The sequence below is a fragment of the Monopterus albus genome, unplaced genomic scaffold (assembly GCF_001952655.1).
Source record: "Monopterus albus unplaced genomic scaffold, M_albus_1.0 scaffold86.1, whole genome shotgun sequence".
Classification (NCBI taxonomy): Eukaryota; Metazoa; Chordata; class Actinopteri; order Synbranchiformes; family Synbranchidae; genus Monopterus; species Monopterus albus.
The window spans coordinates 253842-273144 of NW_018127966.1; the positions used below are offsets into that span (position 1 = coordinate 253842).

The 19303-nt window shown below is 39.5% G+C and overlaps 1 protein-coding gene across 1 annotated transcript in view; it reads right to left on the reverse strand.

Moving 5' to 3' along the window:
- Positions 1 to 19303, reverse strand: part of slit3 (slit homolog 3 (Drosophila)) — a 241060-nt gene that overhangs the window by 208866 nt on the left and 12891 nt on the right. The window contains exons 3-5 of the mRNA XM_020607480.1: positions 13306 to 13377; positions 7688 to 7759; positions 3331 to 3402 (exon numbers count right to left, since the gene is read on the reverse strand). Of these exons, the coding sequence (XP_020463136.1) occupies positions 3331 to 3402; positions 7688 to 7759; positions 13306 to 13377 (216 nt within the window). The remainder of the gene's footprint in view (positions 1 to 3330; positions 3403 to 7687; positions 7760 to 13305; positions 13378 to 19303) is intronic.

The following is a 19303-nucleotide window of genomic DNA, read 5'->3' on the forward strand; positions in this document are numbered from 1 at the left end:
TCTCCTGCCCCTCTCCTCTCATGCAAACCAATCAACTGTAACCTGAGCTGGGGGAGAATGATGCTGCTTGATGAGTATCACTGGCAGTAAACCAGCACTGCAAATGACATATAGACACATAAAAAATGCACAGATGCACAAACTTCTCTAGGAGAAAGCGAGGATCAGGATGAGACTCAGACTGGGTCGGTGTTATTAGACAGGAGACTAAGAGCCATCAGGTCACTTAGCAAAGTAAACGTCCCTGATAAACTATAATCTGCACCAATACTCTGACATTTTTCCATCTGAACCACCATGATTGTTGCTTTTCACAGCAAAATTCATAGATGTGCTAGTAAATGCATTGCTCTTAGAGCTCAAACTTATTGTGTGCGTCTGTGTGCCTGTGCTGTGAGACCACAGTCTCTGCAAACTGTGGGGGCAAACAACCACAGGCTGCGCACACTGAAACCCACAGACTCTATCTCACCATCCCTATCTTTGTTTGCTCTCCCACCTACTGAGCACCTAGCAGGGCCACAGACTCCAATGCCTCCATCCATCTACCAGCTCCCTTCCTCCTCCACCAGCATCCATTCATCCATCCATCTTTCCCCTTCACATGAACTCATCATGACCAATTTTTCATCTGTCAGGCACTCAGCAGCTGCACTTACTGTTCAACTGCAACAATTTCCAAGAGGAGACAACCTGATAATACATAGTTTAGAATCATACACTTTATTAATCTTTACAGAATCCAAGACTCTGGTAAAAACGATTATCCCACTTGATACAGATTGCCCTTACCTCCCACCCTCCTCAAGAGCAAAACCTCCAGCCCATGCCTATGTTCCTTTAATGCTAGTCCAGCTCCTTCCCGCTCCTCCCATCTCCAAACCTCAGACCACAGGGCTTTAATAGGAGGGTTAAGAGGTAATGCCTATCACACTGCCATCATTTAATATCTAAGCAATGCTGACAGAGAGGAAGGTTATGAACCCAAACCAGAAACCCACCAGCAAACCTTTCCGTCTCCTCCTTCTTACTCTCCTGCTATTATTTGTTCATTCAGCCTCCCTCTCTCTGACAATTGCTCTCTCTCCTGTTATGCTACCTCCATTTCTTCCTCTCTTACACACTCTCCTGTCTACAGACCTTGTTTATTACATTTCGACACTTCTTTAATTCACAGGAAAACAATGTGGATGGAATAAAAGGCCTTGAAAACAAAGAATGGAGAGAAAAAAGAGAATAGTGGAAAAAAAAATAAAGCGCAGAAGGAAACTCCAGACACTGTAATTTAGATTGTGCTGATGGCAAAGTAGGGATATAAAGAACATGAGATTTATAATGTTAAGTTTGGCACCCATTCACCCTTTCCACTCTGTTTCTCAGTTGTCTGAGGACTCTACAGAGATCCATATTCAACCAGTGATAAATAAGAGCTATTGAGACCAATTAGGGGTTTTAGAGAATTACAAGCCAGGTGGAGGAGAAAATAAGACTGTCACTCATGAAGAACAAGAAAAGAATTGGAAAAAGAAAGAGACACAGTGGGAGCATGGTTAAATGTGTGTGTGATGGAATATTTGTGTTTGTATATGTCACCACTGTTTGTCCCTGATGTTCACACGAGAGGTTTTGATTGTGTGTGATCCTGCAAGCCACAGTTGACGTAAATGAAAATTTCCTTTCAGCCATAAGAGTTGAGTTTGCTGTCGTTAGTGATACATCACATGAAACCACAAACATATGAAATGCATGATCTGTCTGTCCAGAGTATTAAATCGAGTTTTCACAGTGGGCACCCCACTGAGATTTCATCTGTCTGTGGCGTTTCTGACAACAGAAGAGAGCACACTGAGAAAGTCCCATGGAAAATGTATTGATTCTATTTGATGACAGTTTATTATCATCAGCATAAGTCATTATGAGTGTATGTAGTGTTTTCTGAAACATATTGGGAGGCTCAATTTGTCTAAATGCTATTTTACCAGGGCTCCCTTGTAAAAGAGGTTCTTAACCTCAACAAGATTTTTCTGCTTTACTTAATTAATTAATTAAGGTGTTATAGGCTTGCAAGTTTGTATGTTGCTCCTTTACAAAAGAGTATGGTCAGTTTGGATTCACAGTACATCTAGTAGAACAGATCTCAGTGACTACAGAGTCTCACGGCAAAACAATGTGTCAAAAAATGTTCACAGGAACCTCTCGAAAACTCCCGCTCCATCATTCACCACCATCCCAAAGGATCAGTATATCCCCAACTCACCTGATTCACCAAAAACCACTAAATCTTCCAGCTAACAGTTTATTTCATTATATTGTGAAAAGAGTAAAGCTTTTCAGTGGAGTATTGTTTTACATTTATTGGTCTAATTCACCCTTTGATCGCCTAAAACACCTAAAACTTCAATAATACACAAGAGAAAACACAAGAATTGCATATATAGGATGTACTTTTTCATCAAGAAAAGGTTAGAGTAGCTTCCAAGGCCTTCTGCCTCATGGAAACATTATAAGATAGAAGTGAAAGGTTTTAGGACCCAGCGCTGGAATTCTTTATCCTAGCGTGTGCACACATACAAATACAGTATATCAATATGGTGTATTCATGCATGCACATGTGATCTATAAGCTCAAGAATGTTGACAATAATGATTTCAGACACATGCAACAGCAGGCTTGTGCCTGAGAAACACACAACCTACCTCTAGCTTCCCTTGAAGGAAGCCCAGTATAAACAGCTATAAAGTTTAGGTGGTTCAACCTTCAGCCTAAGCTGACAAAGACTCTCTGGGGATAAGACAAACAGAAAGCCTAAATGAAAAGAAAGAGCACAGTGGAAGAAAATGAGAAAGGGTAGATACCGATGGGACTGAAAGAAAGAAAGAGCGAGAGAGCTCATGTGTAAGGATGTGAGCTGACAAGGAGAGAGAAAAAGGGCAAGTGGGAGGCTTGTCTGCATCAGTATGACCTGCTCGCACACTCTGAATACTCTGGAAAATCTCCATATTCCCAAATACAAATTCCTCATCTGTCAAGCAAAATATTTACTCATGCACACACACACAGAGACACATGCACACACATCTGATGCATACTTTTTTCACCTCTGGACAGGAGCGCACAGTGGCACTGTGTCACCTGGCACAGGACTTAAACCATCAACCTGGACAAAAGTTCTGGCCGTGTTTTCAAGTGGATCACATAACACATCAAAAAAAAAAAAGACAAAAATGAGGAGACAGGGGATGATGGAGAGAGAGTCTGAGAGAGATGACAGAGTTGAGGAAAGTGGGCTCATTGGATCTGGAGTTGGAAAAACAAGAAAGGTGTACTCACAGTCGTCCTAGTTTGGGGTTGGACTGGAAGAGAAGTTCTGGGAGAAACTGGAGTTTGTTTCTGTTCAGGCGACTGCAGGGAGACAAAGAAAAGAAAATAGTTTTTAAGTTATTGGAGCTCGATACTGTAAACCTCAGCATGAACAGAACAGGCAAAAACAGATGAATAAATCACTGGGATCCATGGCTTTGTGTTGACTGAACCATCAGCAACCAGCCGACAGCCATCGTATTAAAGGTCAGCGAGTTCGTGGTTCAAAGGTCAAACTCATGGGAAAGATTGTCTGGTTCCTGTGATCATGACCTACAGGTTATCGTGCTATGTGGTGTGTGTGCATGCGTAGGAGTTATAGGTTATCATGCTGTAAGCTCTCAAAAGCCAGTTATCACTATGGTCCCAGCATGTGCTTTGACCTGAAAATGAGAAGAGGAAAAGGTTTGACCTGTTGGCGACTCCCAGTCTCTCTGCAAAGTTGAAGATAATTCACTTAAAATTAGTTTTTGTAGTATATCTTCAATAAATTTTGGCAAAAGTCTTAACCTGATCTGTCACGTTACACAAAGAAGAAGACTGCACTGTCAACTAAGGGATTATAAAAGAGCAAAGTGCAATACTGATGGCAAAGAACAGCTGACAGGACAAAAATTCACAAAATGTAAGAGCTTGCCCAGTAAGTCATACACAATTTACATTGTCATTAATAAAACTGATAGACTATCCATCCTGTATTAGCACTAATTTTGGTCAAGATAAACAAATGTGAAAGGCTTTGGGGTCTTAAATCCAGGCTTATCAAGAACTAGTGTCAGGTGCATGCAGCAACATAAACATTCCCATATCATAGTAAGAAAATGGATATACTGGTACACTGAACCAAAAAATTTAATAAATTAGAACCATAAGATTTATTAAATGTACACAAAGTAACGGTCACAGAACCTACATCAGAATTATTTATGAACCATGTAATTCTAAAGTAAGATAACAAGCACACTCAGGAGAAAGGTGGCAAACTAGTTGGGTGTGGTCACGTGACCTACTATACAAGGGTACCACAATAAATAGGCCTGTCTATGTATCTGTGTATGTATTGCACCTATGACAATTTATTTCAAATTCTTAAGAGTAGATGATAACAAAAGCAATTTAAAGACAACTATGAATTCTGAAGCCTATCCAATTGTTTTTGTGCAAAATCACCACCTCTGTGTGGTTTTGTGAGCTTGGTAACATTTCGGAGGTGTCAAAGAACTGTTCTGGGCATTTCCTAGGATACGGGTGTCTTTCCCCTCAACTAATTTGAGATTAAAACCTTCTCATGTCCAGTGCCTTCTTATGTTTACTGTACATGTAAAACACAATTTTTAAGGATGAATCAAGCATAAAATGAAGATATGGAAATTATTTCCAAAGGAATGGAACACAAAAGAAGACGAAGTGAGTGAAAATATGGTGTCGAGCAAAAGAAATACAGAGAAAGTAAGAGATGAAGTGTGTAAGGCTGAAAGATATTTCTGCTTGTGTGTGTGTGTGTGTGTGTGTTGAAGGAGGGTGGGGCTGGCGGCAGAAGAGATACATGTAGACAGTGTGAGCAGAGGGAGTGAAAGTGTTATCAAGCTACCAAAGCATTTGGCTGAGAAACAAGGCGTGGAAGGGAAAAAGAAAAGAAAAGGAGGGTGGAGGGTCACAGGGTCACCGAGCAGAATCTGTGCTAGAGAAGACACAGACACCAACCTTTTAACCCCTGTGATAATGATAATAAGGCCCTGACTTTCACTCTTGTGTGCACCAATGGAAAGAGAGCTGCAGTCCAGAAAGAGATACCCACCATTTGCAATATTGACCACTGCTCCTAGAAAAATTACTGCTGGTACAAAAGGAAATCACACGACCAGCTACTATTACAGTTATGAGTCATTTTAAGATGTTTGTTCACAAAACAGTAATGGTTTTTATGAGAAGAACCCTTTGTGTGTTTTCAAATAATAATGACATGTTTCTTCTACTTGGAAACCTTAAATGTTACAGTCCACAGACTATGGGCACTAGATTTTTAAAGATTGGAAAATGATGCCTATTAAATGGAATTACAGTAAAGTCTAGCAGTTATGAAGACCAGAGGGAATTGATGTCACTGGGTTACCACCTCAAAATCCAGAGTTTCATATATATTCTTCACAATAAAAACTATTTAAAAAAAAAAAAATCACACAAAAATGTCTAATTACTTATTAATTATTACCTTATACAGCAAAAAAATTACATTTTGCTATTTCAGATCATCCCTGAGCTGTTTTTGTTTCTTTTAAATTACCTAATTAAGTGAAATACCCAAAGACATGACTTTGCAATTCATGTGTTGACATAAACAGATGCCCTTGTCTGAGGAGATGAGTTCCATGTTGTTCACATTGTTACTCCATAAGTCACACAAATTCAGCACCAGGACCTCTCTCACCCCTAACCCCTCACCCTGACAGACACACCATCAGAAACCAGCCAACACAGTATTTTAAAAAAGCATTTCACTCATTTCAATAGAATAAAAATGTTTATTTTAATGCTGAGAAGGCTCCCTCCTGTTTTTGCTCCCTGGGTGTAGGTAAAGTACAATGTGCTGTGTCTTCATTTTGACAAACAAGTTTAGACTACACAAGACTATGTTTTCAAATAACTTAGACAAATGAATGCCACCTCTTGAGAACTATTTTGCCCCCTAACCTCGCCAACCCCCTCACCTCTAACCTCTGACCCTTTCCTGACACACCACATTAAAGAGCCTTTCAACATTAAAGCAGCACATCAGCTCACATTTTTACTGTTGGATGTGTGATCTCCATTTAGAGACAAGATACACATGCTGCTGCCACTCAGTGTCTCTCAAGTTGTAGAGAAGCTTGCCATAACCTGAACTGAATTAACTGATGTTGTCAGTCTGTCACTCTACTGTATTTCTCCAACTATGCTACCTTCCAACTGCCAGAAAGATTCTTACTTACAAAATCTCTAGATCAATGTAGTGTCCAGTGGAAAGGAAAGGGTCTTAGTGAGCCGCTTTGTGCATTAACGCAGCAGTGAGTTACTGCAGATGTCATTATGAGAGAGAGAAATTACACTTTGGAAGGATGGCAACAAATGAGAGTGTTTGTTGTGGTTAGATAACTAATGAAATGATACCCAAGCCATACTCATACCCAAGCCCAACAATGTGAATTCAACATTACTAAGATAGCCAAGTCCTAAGTGTATAGATGCTGCTCTTATCAGTGGAAGATCTCCAATATGGCAACCAGAAGGTGTGTTCCATTAACCTGAAAGCTTCCTATTAAAACACTGAAAAGCATTTCCAGGATACAACATCTGACAAAACAAAGTGTGTTACTCTGCATTCTTGTCTCATGCTACAGAATTATAAACCCTTGTACAATAGAAGCATGGAAGAATGTTTTCCTGCAGAGCTGTCTGCCTGTCATCCCTCCAACAATGAGTCATAAACATGCAGATGTGTGTGTGGGAAGTGCTGTGGTGTGCACTGACACCTTGATTCTGTTGACTCGAGCCTAGGTGTGACCTGACAGACACACACACGTGGAACAAGTTGAAAAATTCCAAGCTGGTGTGTGAAGTGGACGGACTTGGGGATCATCCAGGTATATAGTTTACACAGTGGACAGGCAGAAACAGGAAGTCAAAGGTGTGTGCAGGAAGACAATATGAATGTGTGTTTGCAGGTGGGCATATTTTGTGATATGTATTGTATGTGTGTGCTTTTTTGAAACCCAGTGGGGAATTTACATGCTTAAAATGCTTCAAGATGTTTAGCTTGCACTGCCTCTGTTTCTCCCTCACACACACACACAACCAGAGGTGGAAAGTAACTAAGCACATCTACTCCAGTACTGGTTGTATTGTACTTTCATTTCCTGCTACCCTATACTTTTGACTTCACTACATTATAAAGGAAAATATGATCCTTTTTACTGCACTACATTTATTAACTCTGGCCAATAGTTGTCCTTCAGAATCAAATTAACCATACAGAATACAGGGTCATTTTAGGACTTTATTTATCCCTAGTGAGAAATTCACTAGCTACCCAGTAGCTTTACCAGCTGCAACATTAAAATGATGAACACAATAATGTATCATTAATTATAATCCAGAAATGTGCCACTCTGCATAGTGAATAATCTTTCCTTTGGAACTTTAACTATATTTTGATGCCAATACTTTTGTACTTTTACTTAATTAACATTTTGAATACAGGCCTTTTCCTTGTAACATAGTATGTTTAGTGTTGTACTTGGTACTTTTAACTATATGAGTGTTTGATGATATTATATAAGATGGTACTTACAGTCTTTCTAGCAGTCTGAGGTCTTGGAAGGCTCCTCTCTCAATAACGCTGATTTGGTTGTCCTCCAGGTGACTACAGTGACGGGAATAAGGAGAAAATAAGTAGAAAAGAAAAGGAATACCAGCAAAAATACATTATGGCACTTAAGAGAACGGCAGGCAACACTAGGGAGAAATAACAGTGGCAAATGAGGCGATAACAATTATCAGTAATTTTACACAGTTGCAGTTAGTTATTTCTTCAAACTGAAACTAATGGACAACAATGTAGTTAAAATATCTATCCACAGCCAATTTTCCCTGCAGTTTCAAACAAGGAGAAGAAACACCAGATAAATCAAATTTTCTGGCCAGTGCAAACAGCAACATCTGCAGCTTCCCACAGAGAAAAAGAGGGATTTCAAACATCAAGACAGACATTAGCATTTTAAAAATTTGGAGGTCTAAACAAGCAATCAGTGAGCTGAACAAAATTAATCTGGGACGAAGCAAAAGTTGAAAAGGTTTAAATACATGCAGCATTTCACAAATGTCACAATCAAGTGAGCCAAAACAAACAATTAATAACCCATCCCTCTCGTCTCTCACAGCAGATAACTTCTCCACCTCTCTGTCTTTCCAGTGGTGCTCCCAGTGCAACACACACTGTACAGTATTTCTCTTTTTCCCTCTGCTCGCTGTGGGTTCTGATGTTTTCTGGGCAATCTAAGGTTTTCCAGATGAGACAGGGAAAAGGAGAGAGAACATCTCTGCAGATATGTTGTTTATATTTTCTGTCTGAGGATGTTAAGAGTGACATCTCCTGAGAGGGAGGAGGGGAAGGGAAAGTCAATGGAAGAAAATGCCTGTGAGAGGAGGAGGAGGAAGACTGAAGAATTTAAATAAAAGGGGAAAAAGAAAGGAGGAGGCATAAAAGAGGAAACAGAGATACAAAAACAGAGACTGAATATGGCGAGATGCACTGAGTGAGAGACATAAAACAGAAAGACAGAGCCAAAGACTAAAGAAGCAGAGATACAGTCTGGCCTGCCATGAAAACTTTGATCTGTTTTGGCACAATCTTGATTGAAATATTATTTCACAGAAATGTTTAGACATGCATGCTGTATTACAGCAATGTACCCACAGTCTGTCGTACTGACTCTTTACACAAACACACACACACAGAAAATCTGTTGGACAAAAACATGCACGTCTGAAAGATTACAGACTCAAACACACACATACTGCACACAAACAATCACCAACCCCATGTGAAGAGCATAAGCGAATAGACATGCACTCCTGATTTCCTGACGGGGCTCTCTTTTGTCCCAAAAATTTAAAAAGGGTATTTGCCCATGTTTATTTTGGAAAAAAAGGGGGAAAGCAGTGAAAAAATATCGATACAAAAATCTGGATAAAATGTAATTTACAAAATGTCATGTGCAACACAACTGCATACTATAACCACCTCTTGTTTATCTTCCTGATTACTTCAAGAGACTCTGATGCACAATGAGAAGCTAATTTGAATATTCTTTGCATTTTTCTCTCAAGAATTCCTATTTCAAGAAGCTGGAAAACTTACAATTTGAGTGCATAATTCAAAGAGAAACTTACAATAATTGCATAGTTTTTTTCAAAAAATTAGCAAAAAGCTAAATTTGGTTAGAAATGTGCAGAAATGATTGAAGTTTAATGACAGTTGGTGCAAAAAGGACAAACACACAGTGACAGGCACAAATGCATACTGTAGGATGCGTAGACACACACACCCAGCACTGATAAGTAATGTTAAATATGTGTGTAAACAATCATAAGCATAGGTACACAGTTCTGCACTGGTAGCAAGCAGCACACATGTAAACATACACGGTGCTCACTCCAGACTGTCAGTCACAATTTAAGTCCAGTCAACATTAATCCAACATGTTTATTCTAGTCGGGCTGTGTTTTCTCCATCTCCTCTTCTTCTTTGGAGAAAGAGAAATCAAGCTTTAACTGCAAGTAACTATCACAGTTTATTTATCCAAATGAGCAACTAACCACATGGCGATTTACTGAATGAATCTTAGAAAGGCCAGGGATCTTAAGCCAAACACATGGTGTGTGGAGTCGATGCTGGCACATTGTTCGGATGAGGTATTGTTTTGATATTGGTCTGTATCAGGCATTAGTCATCAACAGAGAAATGAGAGAAGAGAGGACGTACTGATTTCATGTGTGTGGAGCCTGGTGTGTCTAACAACTCTCGTTCAACCATATCAGAAAGTCTTACCAACTATTATAAAATGAACAGTGATGTCATGCTACCTTATGCCTAACTCAGAGCACTTGGTATCCCAAGGAAACAAGGAAATCCTTCAGAGGATATTGACTTCACTTGCTGTTTACACACAACGGGTGAAATCACATTAACTTTCTCAAGTAAAATATTCAATATCAAGCAAAGGTTTTCAACTACAGCTAAATTTGTTTGGAATTATTCAATTTTGTCACAATCTGGAAGAAATCTTGCTAAGTCTGGCTGCCAAAGACATCACGCTAAATGTTGTGCATGCAGAGACAAGCTGCGTCTGTTTATTACAACAAGACAGACCGACTGCTAAGATTAAAGAATATTCAGGCAGCTGGATTAGATGGTGTGTTTTTGTGTGAATAAATGTTTATTCAGATTACAACAGTCAGTCTGATTAAGGTGCTCTGAATTCTAAAAATTAAAAATACCAATATATTAGTATTAATTATAGGTTAAGTTGAGGCAAACTGATGTGTCACCGTGCGTTGATGCATCCGTTACAGGATACATCGACAAGCATCTAAACAACATTTGCTCTCCGGACAGAAACATCCCAGTCACTGTACCATCGTCTTCTGTCTGTTTTGTCGGTTAGGTTCTTTTAGGCCTCTGTGCCAGCAATAGTCATGCCCAGAGGCATTATGGTCTCAGGTTCCCCGTACGTTTGTATGATTTTTGAACCTAACATCTCAGGAACACCTTGAGGGAATATTTCTCAAATTTGGCACAAGTGTCCAGTTGGACTCACGGGTGAACTGATTAGAATTTGGTGGTCAAGGTCACTGTGATCTTGTGAATGCAATATCCCAGTAACATTTTAAGGGAAGCTGACACATATACAAATGTAACACCTGCCCAACATGAACTGACTTTGGTGGTCAATTTGACCGGTTGGTGGAGGCATGCAGCCATGAAGCACTAATTCTAGTTTGTGGTTGTTTTTTTTTTGTTTGTTTTTTTTTTGTAGTCTTTGGAGTCACTAATTAAAATGGATGAAGAAAACTTCATTGTTAAGACTGAAAAATACCTGAAGAGATTTAGAGTGAAGCACATGAACCAAGCTGCTGGTCACTGCAGAAACACACATGCAGAACACACACAGCCTTAATCCTCTGCACCATGTCTCAAGTACACAAATAAAAGGTCTCTCTCTCTGTCTCTCTCCTTCACACACAGAATAAACTATAAAGATTAACTGACACACAATGGTACTTTTAAAAAGGTATGGTTATAATTAAATAAGTGCAAACACACACATCCATTGCCTTATTTCCACTTCTCAGTGTTGTTTGTAATGAGAGTGTATTTTTATCCGCTGGTCTAGTTAAAACAGATTAAGGAGAAAAGCTGCTTACAGCCAGCAGTGATTATAGTTATTACAGCCCTCATAAATACACACACACATACATAAAAATGTGAGCTGCTTGATGCAGCCAAGGTAGAGTCTTTGGAGTCAATTAGGACAGCGGAGAAGAGATGAGGAGTCACACTCCTTTAGATATGACAAGCAATACAAGCACGAGTAAAATGAGTAATGACTTCAGCATGTCATTTGATTCTTTTCCTTTTTTTAATGAGAATAAAGGCAAACACTACAAAATTTTATTATTATTGTTATCTTTTAGTCTCCAGTCAGTAAATTGCCTTTGGAAGTAATTTTACCTCAACTATTTTAGCCCCCAAAACCAAAACTGTTTTGGAACAGATAGTGTATAACTGAAATCACCAGCTACGATGCGTCACGTTGGATCAGGCTGGCCACACATCATGCAAGAGGGGATCTTACAGGGAACAAAAATCCTAATATCACTGAATGTCCCAATATTGCAAAATTTCAGCACTGCTGTAGTGTAATTTACTGAAGTACATGTTCGTAACTGCTGAATCACTGCCCAACTGTCTTTTGTAATAACTCATAGGGGTCACTGTTGTCATTTGACTGTGCAGAGACGTAATGTCTCAGTGTCAGAAGACAGACCTGTTGCAAGCTGTTCTTACTGGAACTTGTTATTCAGAGAAGCTATGACCTTGTGTTTGGTACTATATAAGAAATGGGCAGAATAAGGAGTAGTTAATTAGATTTTAGATTTCTTCTAGAGTCTAGTTCAAGAAGTTTAGTAGCTGCGTATCAATATCTCCACATCAGTTTAACAATGAGATACTGTGTTGTTTGTTTAGCAAATGGATGAATTGCTGTTTGTTGCTTGCATCTCAGCCCACTAATCTATTATTTAACCCTGTAAATATTCAGTAATTACAAACCTCAAATCCTTGGATAAGACATCTGCATTCTCCTCTGCCCTGAAAATCCTCATTAGGATGGGAAACTTTATTTTATCAAGTTTTGTTTCCCCTTCAGCCTTGTTAGGTAAATAGAGGAGTAATTGCTCCAACATGGTGGCTTTTTTTGTTAATGGGATTTCTTGTAAAAAAACAAATACAAGTCACAATAAAAAAAAAATGTAATCCAACCAACTTCATACCTGTTTGTTGCTGCCTTCTAAATGGCAGATACAACTCAAAAACAGATAAAAGCTTTTGCTCTGTGGCTATGTTTTAGTCAGGTTTGGGTGACTAAAACTTGGTAAAGCTGGGAAAAGATAACTAATGTTGATTGTTAGTAGGAGATGTGACACATATTACCATCATAAGTATCCTTCACACATGGTGAACACCCCAACATTTATGCCACATGACTTTCTCCAGCAATATAACAATGTCATTTGACTTCTGCATTTAGAGAAGATGTGGCTTGTCACAAAGACAGAAAAAGGAAATGTAAATATTTAAACCAACACAAAGGTTTTGATAAGAATAGTGTTTGATTCAGCTGCTGTCTGAAATGTTCAATTAGCAGCTGACCAAGTGCTGGTTAGCACTGCAAAACGTGATGGAAAAAGATTATAAAAAATGGTTTCAGTTGCTTAAGATTACCTGCTTTCTTTATGTCAGCACAGTTGTTTACAGCCATTTGAAGCCATCAAACATTTTGCAGAAACATTTACCTGCAGCTAATCTTCAGTTATTACATGAGTGTTCAAAGGTGACACAGACTAGACAGTAACCCTATTTGCAGAGGTTTTGTGAAGCACCCTGTTGTCATTTTTGTACTTATACAGCACATACAAGTGACTTTAAAAATTTGCCGTTCCCCAATTTTCACCTGCATTGCACAGAAAACCATTTAGGATAAGAATAAAAGTGGTTTTGCTGAAAGACCTCCATACGCAATAAGATTTGAACTTGCTGAACAACCTGGTTTGACAATCCTTGAGTAGTTTCAGTAGCAGTGAAAGGATTATCACCACAAACTGTTGAAGGAAAAAAAACTAACTTACAGAATCCTGAGGTTCTTGAGCCCAGAAAAGTCCACTTTAGTGATTCTGGTGATGTTGTTTTTGTTCAAATCCCTACAAAGAGAAACACAGGGGTTAAAAAAAATATGACAAATCTTAAAAACGACACTTTAAACAACAGCAGGTTGGCCAAGGGGCTATAGATTAAAAAAAAAACACACACACACAACATAAAATTAAAAATAAAGGAAAGAAAATGAAAAATAAACAATCAGTACAATCACAGAGACAGAATGAGTAAACTACACTAGGAAACATAAGCCAGAGAAAATAAATAGGTGAAGTGAAGATTTAAACTGAGACAGATCTAAGATTAAGGAGTAGGATGTTCCAAAGTCTAGCACCCACAGCTGAAAAGGTGCAATCTCCCACTCGACAGTGTTTAGCCCGGGGAATATCGAACAAAAAAACTGTTCAGCCTATGCCACTGCACAAGATCAGAAAAGTATTCTGGGGACATACCATTTAAAGCTTTGAAAGTAAATAATAGCAGCTTAAACGGAATCCTAAAATGAACAGGTAGCCAATAAAAAGAGGAGAGAACAACAGTTACAGTATATATGATCAAATTTGTGAGTGTCGGCAGCAGCATTTTTCATCATTTTAAGCTTCATAAGTGAAGGTCTATTGATCCTGAAAAACAAAGCATTGCAACAATCTAGTCTGGAAATGATTAAAAGCATAGATAGCAACCTCCAAATCATTGAAAGAAAAGAAAGGTTTCACTTTGCTAAGCAACATCAGCTGTGAAAAAAAAGTATTATTTTTGCTTTTTGAACTTCAACTCGTTATCGAATAGAACACCTAGATTTTCTATAATAGTTTTTGAATAAAATACAAAAGGACCAAGGTCGCAGGGGGGTAAAGAATAAGCATTACCAAATAAAACGCACTCTAGTTTAAATGTAAGAAATTGCATGATAACCAGGATTTTATGTCGACCAGACAATCTAATAATTGTTTTCAGTGGTAGGTAGATTTCGATGTCATCTGCATAGAAGTGAAAGGGAAAAAAATCTATTGATAATATAAATGTAATATAACACAGTGTATCTTGAAATCAAACAGCTTCATTATTAAGCTAAAAAGCAAAGGAACATGAGTGAGCACCCGCTGACTGCATATGTGTGTCTGCATTGGTTTCTCTGTGTCTTCTCGCTCAGTCAAATTAGAGAACGTGGCAGACGAACAAAGGGTGAGAATGCCCTGAAACCTGTGAGAACACATGCACACAAGCAAACAAACAAACACAAACAAAAATCAATACATACAAACACTATTACTGTATAGGCCCCAAGAGATTGATGCTCCTATGCTCACACACACAGGGCTCCTGCTGCTGTGACTTAGTGAGAAGCTAATTTTCCAGTGCATTCAAACCTTCCCACATAGATAGATTTGATTTCCCAGCCTGGACCCAACACAGGAACACATTCACACAGCATAGACATTAAATATTCATTTCCCTATCCCAGACCCTAATTCATAACTTTAACACACACAGATCAGAACAGCAGCATCAAAGAGGCAGTCTTCCAGCAAAAAAAAAAAAAAAAAACTTGGAATGAAATTTTTCATCTTTCCATCATCAGAGTTTAAAAGCTTATCATCTTTCCTGGCTGTCATTCAATCCGTTTTAACTACGGGTACACAATGTATACATACTGCCATATGAACTGACTGCCTGAGTGCGTGTGCGTAGACTGGTTCCCTTTGTACGGGTGCGCTGTTTATTGAAACGCTGTCGCACTGCAGGAATTAGGGCAAGGAAAAACACACACATACAAGAGAACACCGGCAAACAAAGCACACAAATTTCTCTCTTATTTCACACACATAACTCATAGACACACAAACTCACATAAACTACACATAAACTGAGTCTGGTTTTGTCAAGCCAGCCTGCATGTGTGTTTTTCATAATACACCTAAACATTTATAAATCTGATTTAAGACCATATTAAATTTCAAAAGGCTTCTCCAAGCTGCCATGGCAAGGACCACTAATAAGAGCCATACCCTGGCTTGAGACTGGGAGGGCTGGTGTGGGAGAGGGCAGTGCTTCCCAAAGCTTAAAATGTGGTTCAGGCCAGGGTCCACCTGGGGAGCTTGAAAGGGCTCCAGGATAATGAATAGTTCCAATATCTCAAGTGATACAATGAAAGGTCACATGAAATGACTGCACTGATCAAAGAATCCAACTCAGTGCAGAACAAACAGAGATTTAAATCATAAGCAGCTACAAATGAGCTCTCCGAATGAGGTCTAAGTAAGGTTTCTATTGAAAGAAGATGAAGACAAGAGAAGAGAAGAGACAAAACAAGAGCCTCTTGCAAGTTATAGAGTGGTGTAGTACTGAACCTTAAAGCTGTGCTAATCAATCAAACGATTATAGACCTAGACCTAGGTTTATTCTCAAGCCTGTTTGGAGGCTCTAGCAGAGGAGAGCAGCTACTGGTATACCGATGGATGGCTGTCCACCGGGGGACTTCATCCTCTTCCACTGAGGAAGGGGACACCATCAACATAATGGAGCATTTAGATCCTAAGGCGTCTGATAGATAAACTCTCCTTATCAAATGGTCCTAATATTTGGAAGCAGCAATAACATGAAAACTACAAAAGAGCAAAAGAGAAATTTGTGATGATTAGGTGTCTCATCCATCTTGCCAGCACATTCAAGAAACCAGATATGTTTTTCCACAGTGAGCCACTTTGCCATCTTCCACACTTGACTAGACTGCCGGTTCGTTTCACAGCCTTTTCACTGTGTGTGTGTAATTACCTGTGCCTTGGAAAGCGAGGCACCTTGATAAGCCTTCTAAAAGTCAATACAGCATTGATTTATCATTTTCTACTTGAGGAAGGAGCTGCAATAGAAGATTTTTCGCTCGTTGATTTGTAATTTCAAGCATCCACACTCACTTTTGAGTGATTCTGAGGCACCACTAAAAAACTTCTGTTCTTCATCACTCCACGTCTTTCCATCCTCCCCCTCTGTGTCTCCTTATTGTTTCAGATTTGGCTGCAGCCTTTCAGTTTTTCTTTTTCCCCTCCCACCTTCTCTTCATCTACATTACATCTCTCCTTTCTTCAGCCACCGCTCTTTAATGCCAACCTGTCAGTCTATCACAGCCAGCTTCAGCCATGTTCCCAGCCTTCCTCTCGACTTTTTTCTCTTTAATCTCGCCTTTTTTACAGTCTCCCCCTCTCAATCTCCCATGTCTTATCATTCACTGTTTCACAGTTGACTAAACACTTTCTTCACCTTCTTCTGTTTTTCTCTTCCCCCCTAATCTCTCTTCTTTTATCTCAATCTTTCACTCCTGAGCAGTTGGCTACATTTTTACTACCCTTCTCTTTTCCTTTGCCTTCTTCTCTAATCTCTCCATCCTTATCTCCATCTTTCTCTTGTTTGCAGTGGAAACTTCTGCTCTCACCAGGGAAACTGCTCTAAAGCCAAACAAACAGTGAGGATACAGGGCCAGGTGGGCTGATGGGGTCACCTGATCTCACATCGGCATCTAAAAACTAAGGAAGTCAAGGCCGCTGTCAGAGCGAACAATATGTGTTGTGAAATTAAAGGGCAGAAATGTCAAATGAATACTACACCAATTAACAGTGATGTATTTGGAAATAAAAGGGTGTAAAGTATGACTTTTCACTATTAGTCACAAGGGAGGCAACCAGTAATGTATCTCATATTATCAAATAAACATGAATTCACTATTTGCCCTCTCAGACAACTTTCAGAGGCGGCAAATGGTTATTCAGTTAGATCTGGCAGATTGTGAGAACTAATCCCACCTACCTACTGTAATAATGAAGCAAAACGTCAGCACTCTGCCTGAACTAGTGGTATTCACTGTACAATTAGCCTTAGTAAAGAAAGATAAAATTCTCTAAATAAAATGTACAAACAGTACTTTCACAGGAGTTGGCACCTTCACCTTTGTCACCTTAAACGCAGTGAGAGTGTTGAACATTGAGAAGAGGGCTCAGATAAACTCATACAATCATGTGTTTGAAAAAAGCCCTGAAAGCAGACGGCTACAGCAATTTTGCTAAAGAGAAGTGTTTTGCACTGAACCTAAAGTGATTAAAAACTCACAGCCAAGAAAAAGGACTCACTCGATTAGCTGGAAAAAGCTTGACTATGCAAAATTAACATAAAGCATAGTGAGGCGGCCATTTTTATACACCTGGTGTGTTAGCTTGAGTGTTCACCCCTCAAACTTATATTTAGATTTAAGTGACCAGCTGACAAATAACAAGAAGCTTTAATACAAAAGCCCCAACACTCACTGCGTTTATGTGCACTTAAGTGAATAGGTTACAATTGGTTTTCTCAAATAAGCCGATTTCTTAACTGTCATGTAAATGGGAAACCTGGCTTCTATAATCGGGGTAGAGGACTAAGGAAACCTGATTTCCCCAGGTAGATTTCTCCCGGAGAACATCGATTTCTCTGCCACGTATATGTGTAACCAGGTTTCTAATCAGTTTTCTTCAAGAGCACATGTGCAAAAGACAAGTTCACAGGTCACTTGTGTTCATGTGAGTGGAGAAAAACAGGATGTTGTCACCGGCATAAACAGACTATCATCAACATGACGAGCAGCAGCAACAGCTTCGAGTTTCCATTATTAATTTCACGACTAGTGGGGCAGCTAATGTCATGATTTGCAGACGAAACATCACTAGGTCCATCTTTGTTTATGGGAGGATGCAGTTGCATAGTTACGTCAGGATTTCCCAAACGACACCTTTCCACTTTCAGTGGGCTAGCAGGGGTAAATCAAATTACTTAGGAACTCATGTACACTGGGGTTTTTGAGTAACCTGATTACTGCTGTGCATGTAAACATGTTTTCATGATTTCTGCCATAACCTCTCAATAACCTGGTTACTTAAGTGCATGTAAATGCAGTAGCTGTTTGTCACCATTACAGGCAGAAGTAAGGTGTGCATGTGTGTTTGTGACAAGGGGATAGGACAAGAACGCAAACAGCAGGTGTTCGGGGAATTAATACTGTATACCATAAAACACAAGGCACACGAATACACACATAGACACAGGTACAGACAGCTCCCCACTACATCACCCCCCTAACCCACTGAAACTAGTGAACCTTATGGACTGGCTGCTGTCTGGCAAAAACCAGTTGAATTTACACACATGCACGTATGGTGTGTGTGGCATGATTCGTTTACAGCACAGCTTTATTAGTTGGCAACCACACAGAGACTGAGAAACAACAGTGAAATAAATATTAGACAGGAATGTTAAACAAATGACAGCTCAGGTGACAGGAGCAGTCCCAGGGGCTCAGTGGAATGAAAAGCTAAACTCACTGTAGCTGTGGCAAACCAAGAATACATAAGAAAAATCTTTTTACAAGTCGGGTTGTGGGCCAATCAGTTGTGTTGTTCTTATGTTTCTCGCTTTCTTGTGTCTTGTTTTTGTTTCCTCTTCTTTCTCTATCAGGTACAATGACAAAGAATAACAACTAAGCACCTCACAATTTCCTCTCTGTCTCTGAAACTGTTACATTTCTTCTTTCCACTTCTTCTCTTACTGTATTAGGCACCACATCCTTATTTCTTTCTCCCTTCGTCCTTTCCTTTTTATTCCTTGTTGTTCTCTGTCCAATGCTTCATTTCCAAATGCATTTGCTTCCTGTCCTAATCTCCTGTTATTTTCTACAAAGCTTTTGTATCACTTCACTTTCACATTTCTTCTTTCTTGCTCTCCATCCTAAGATATCCATCCATCCATCCATTTTCCTCTGCTTATCCGGAACTGGGTCGTGGGAGCAGCAGTCTAAGCAAAGATGCCCAGACTTCCCTCTCTCCAGACACTTCCTCCAGCTCCTCTGGGGGAATGCCAAGGCGTTCCCAGGCCAGCCGAGAGACATAGTCCCTCCAGCGTGTCCTGGGTCTTCCCCGGGGCCTCCTCCCGGTGGGACATGCCTGGAAC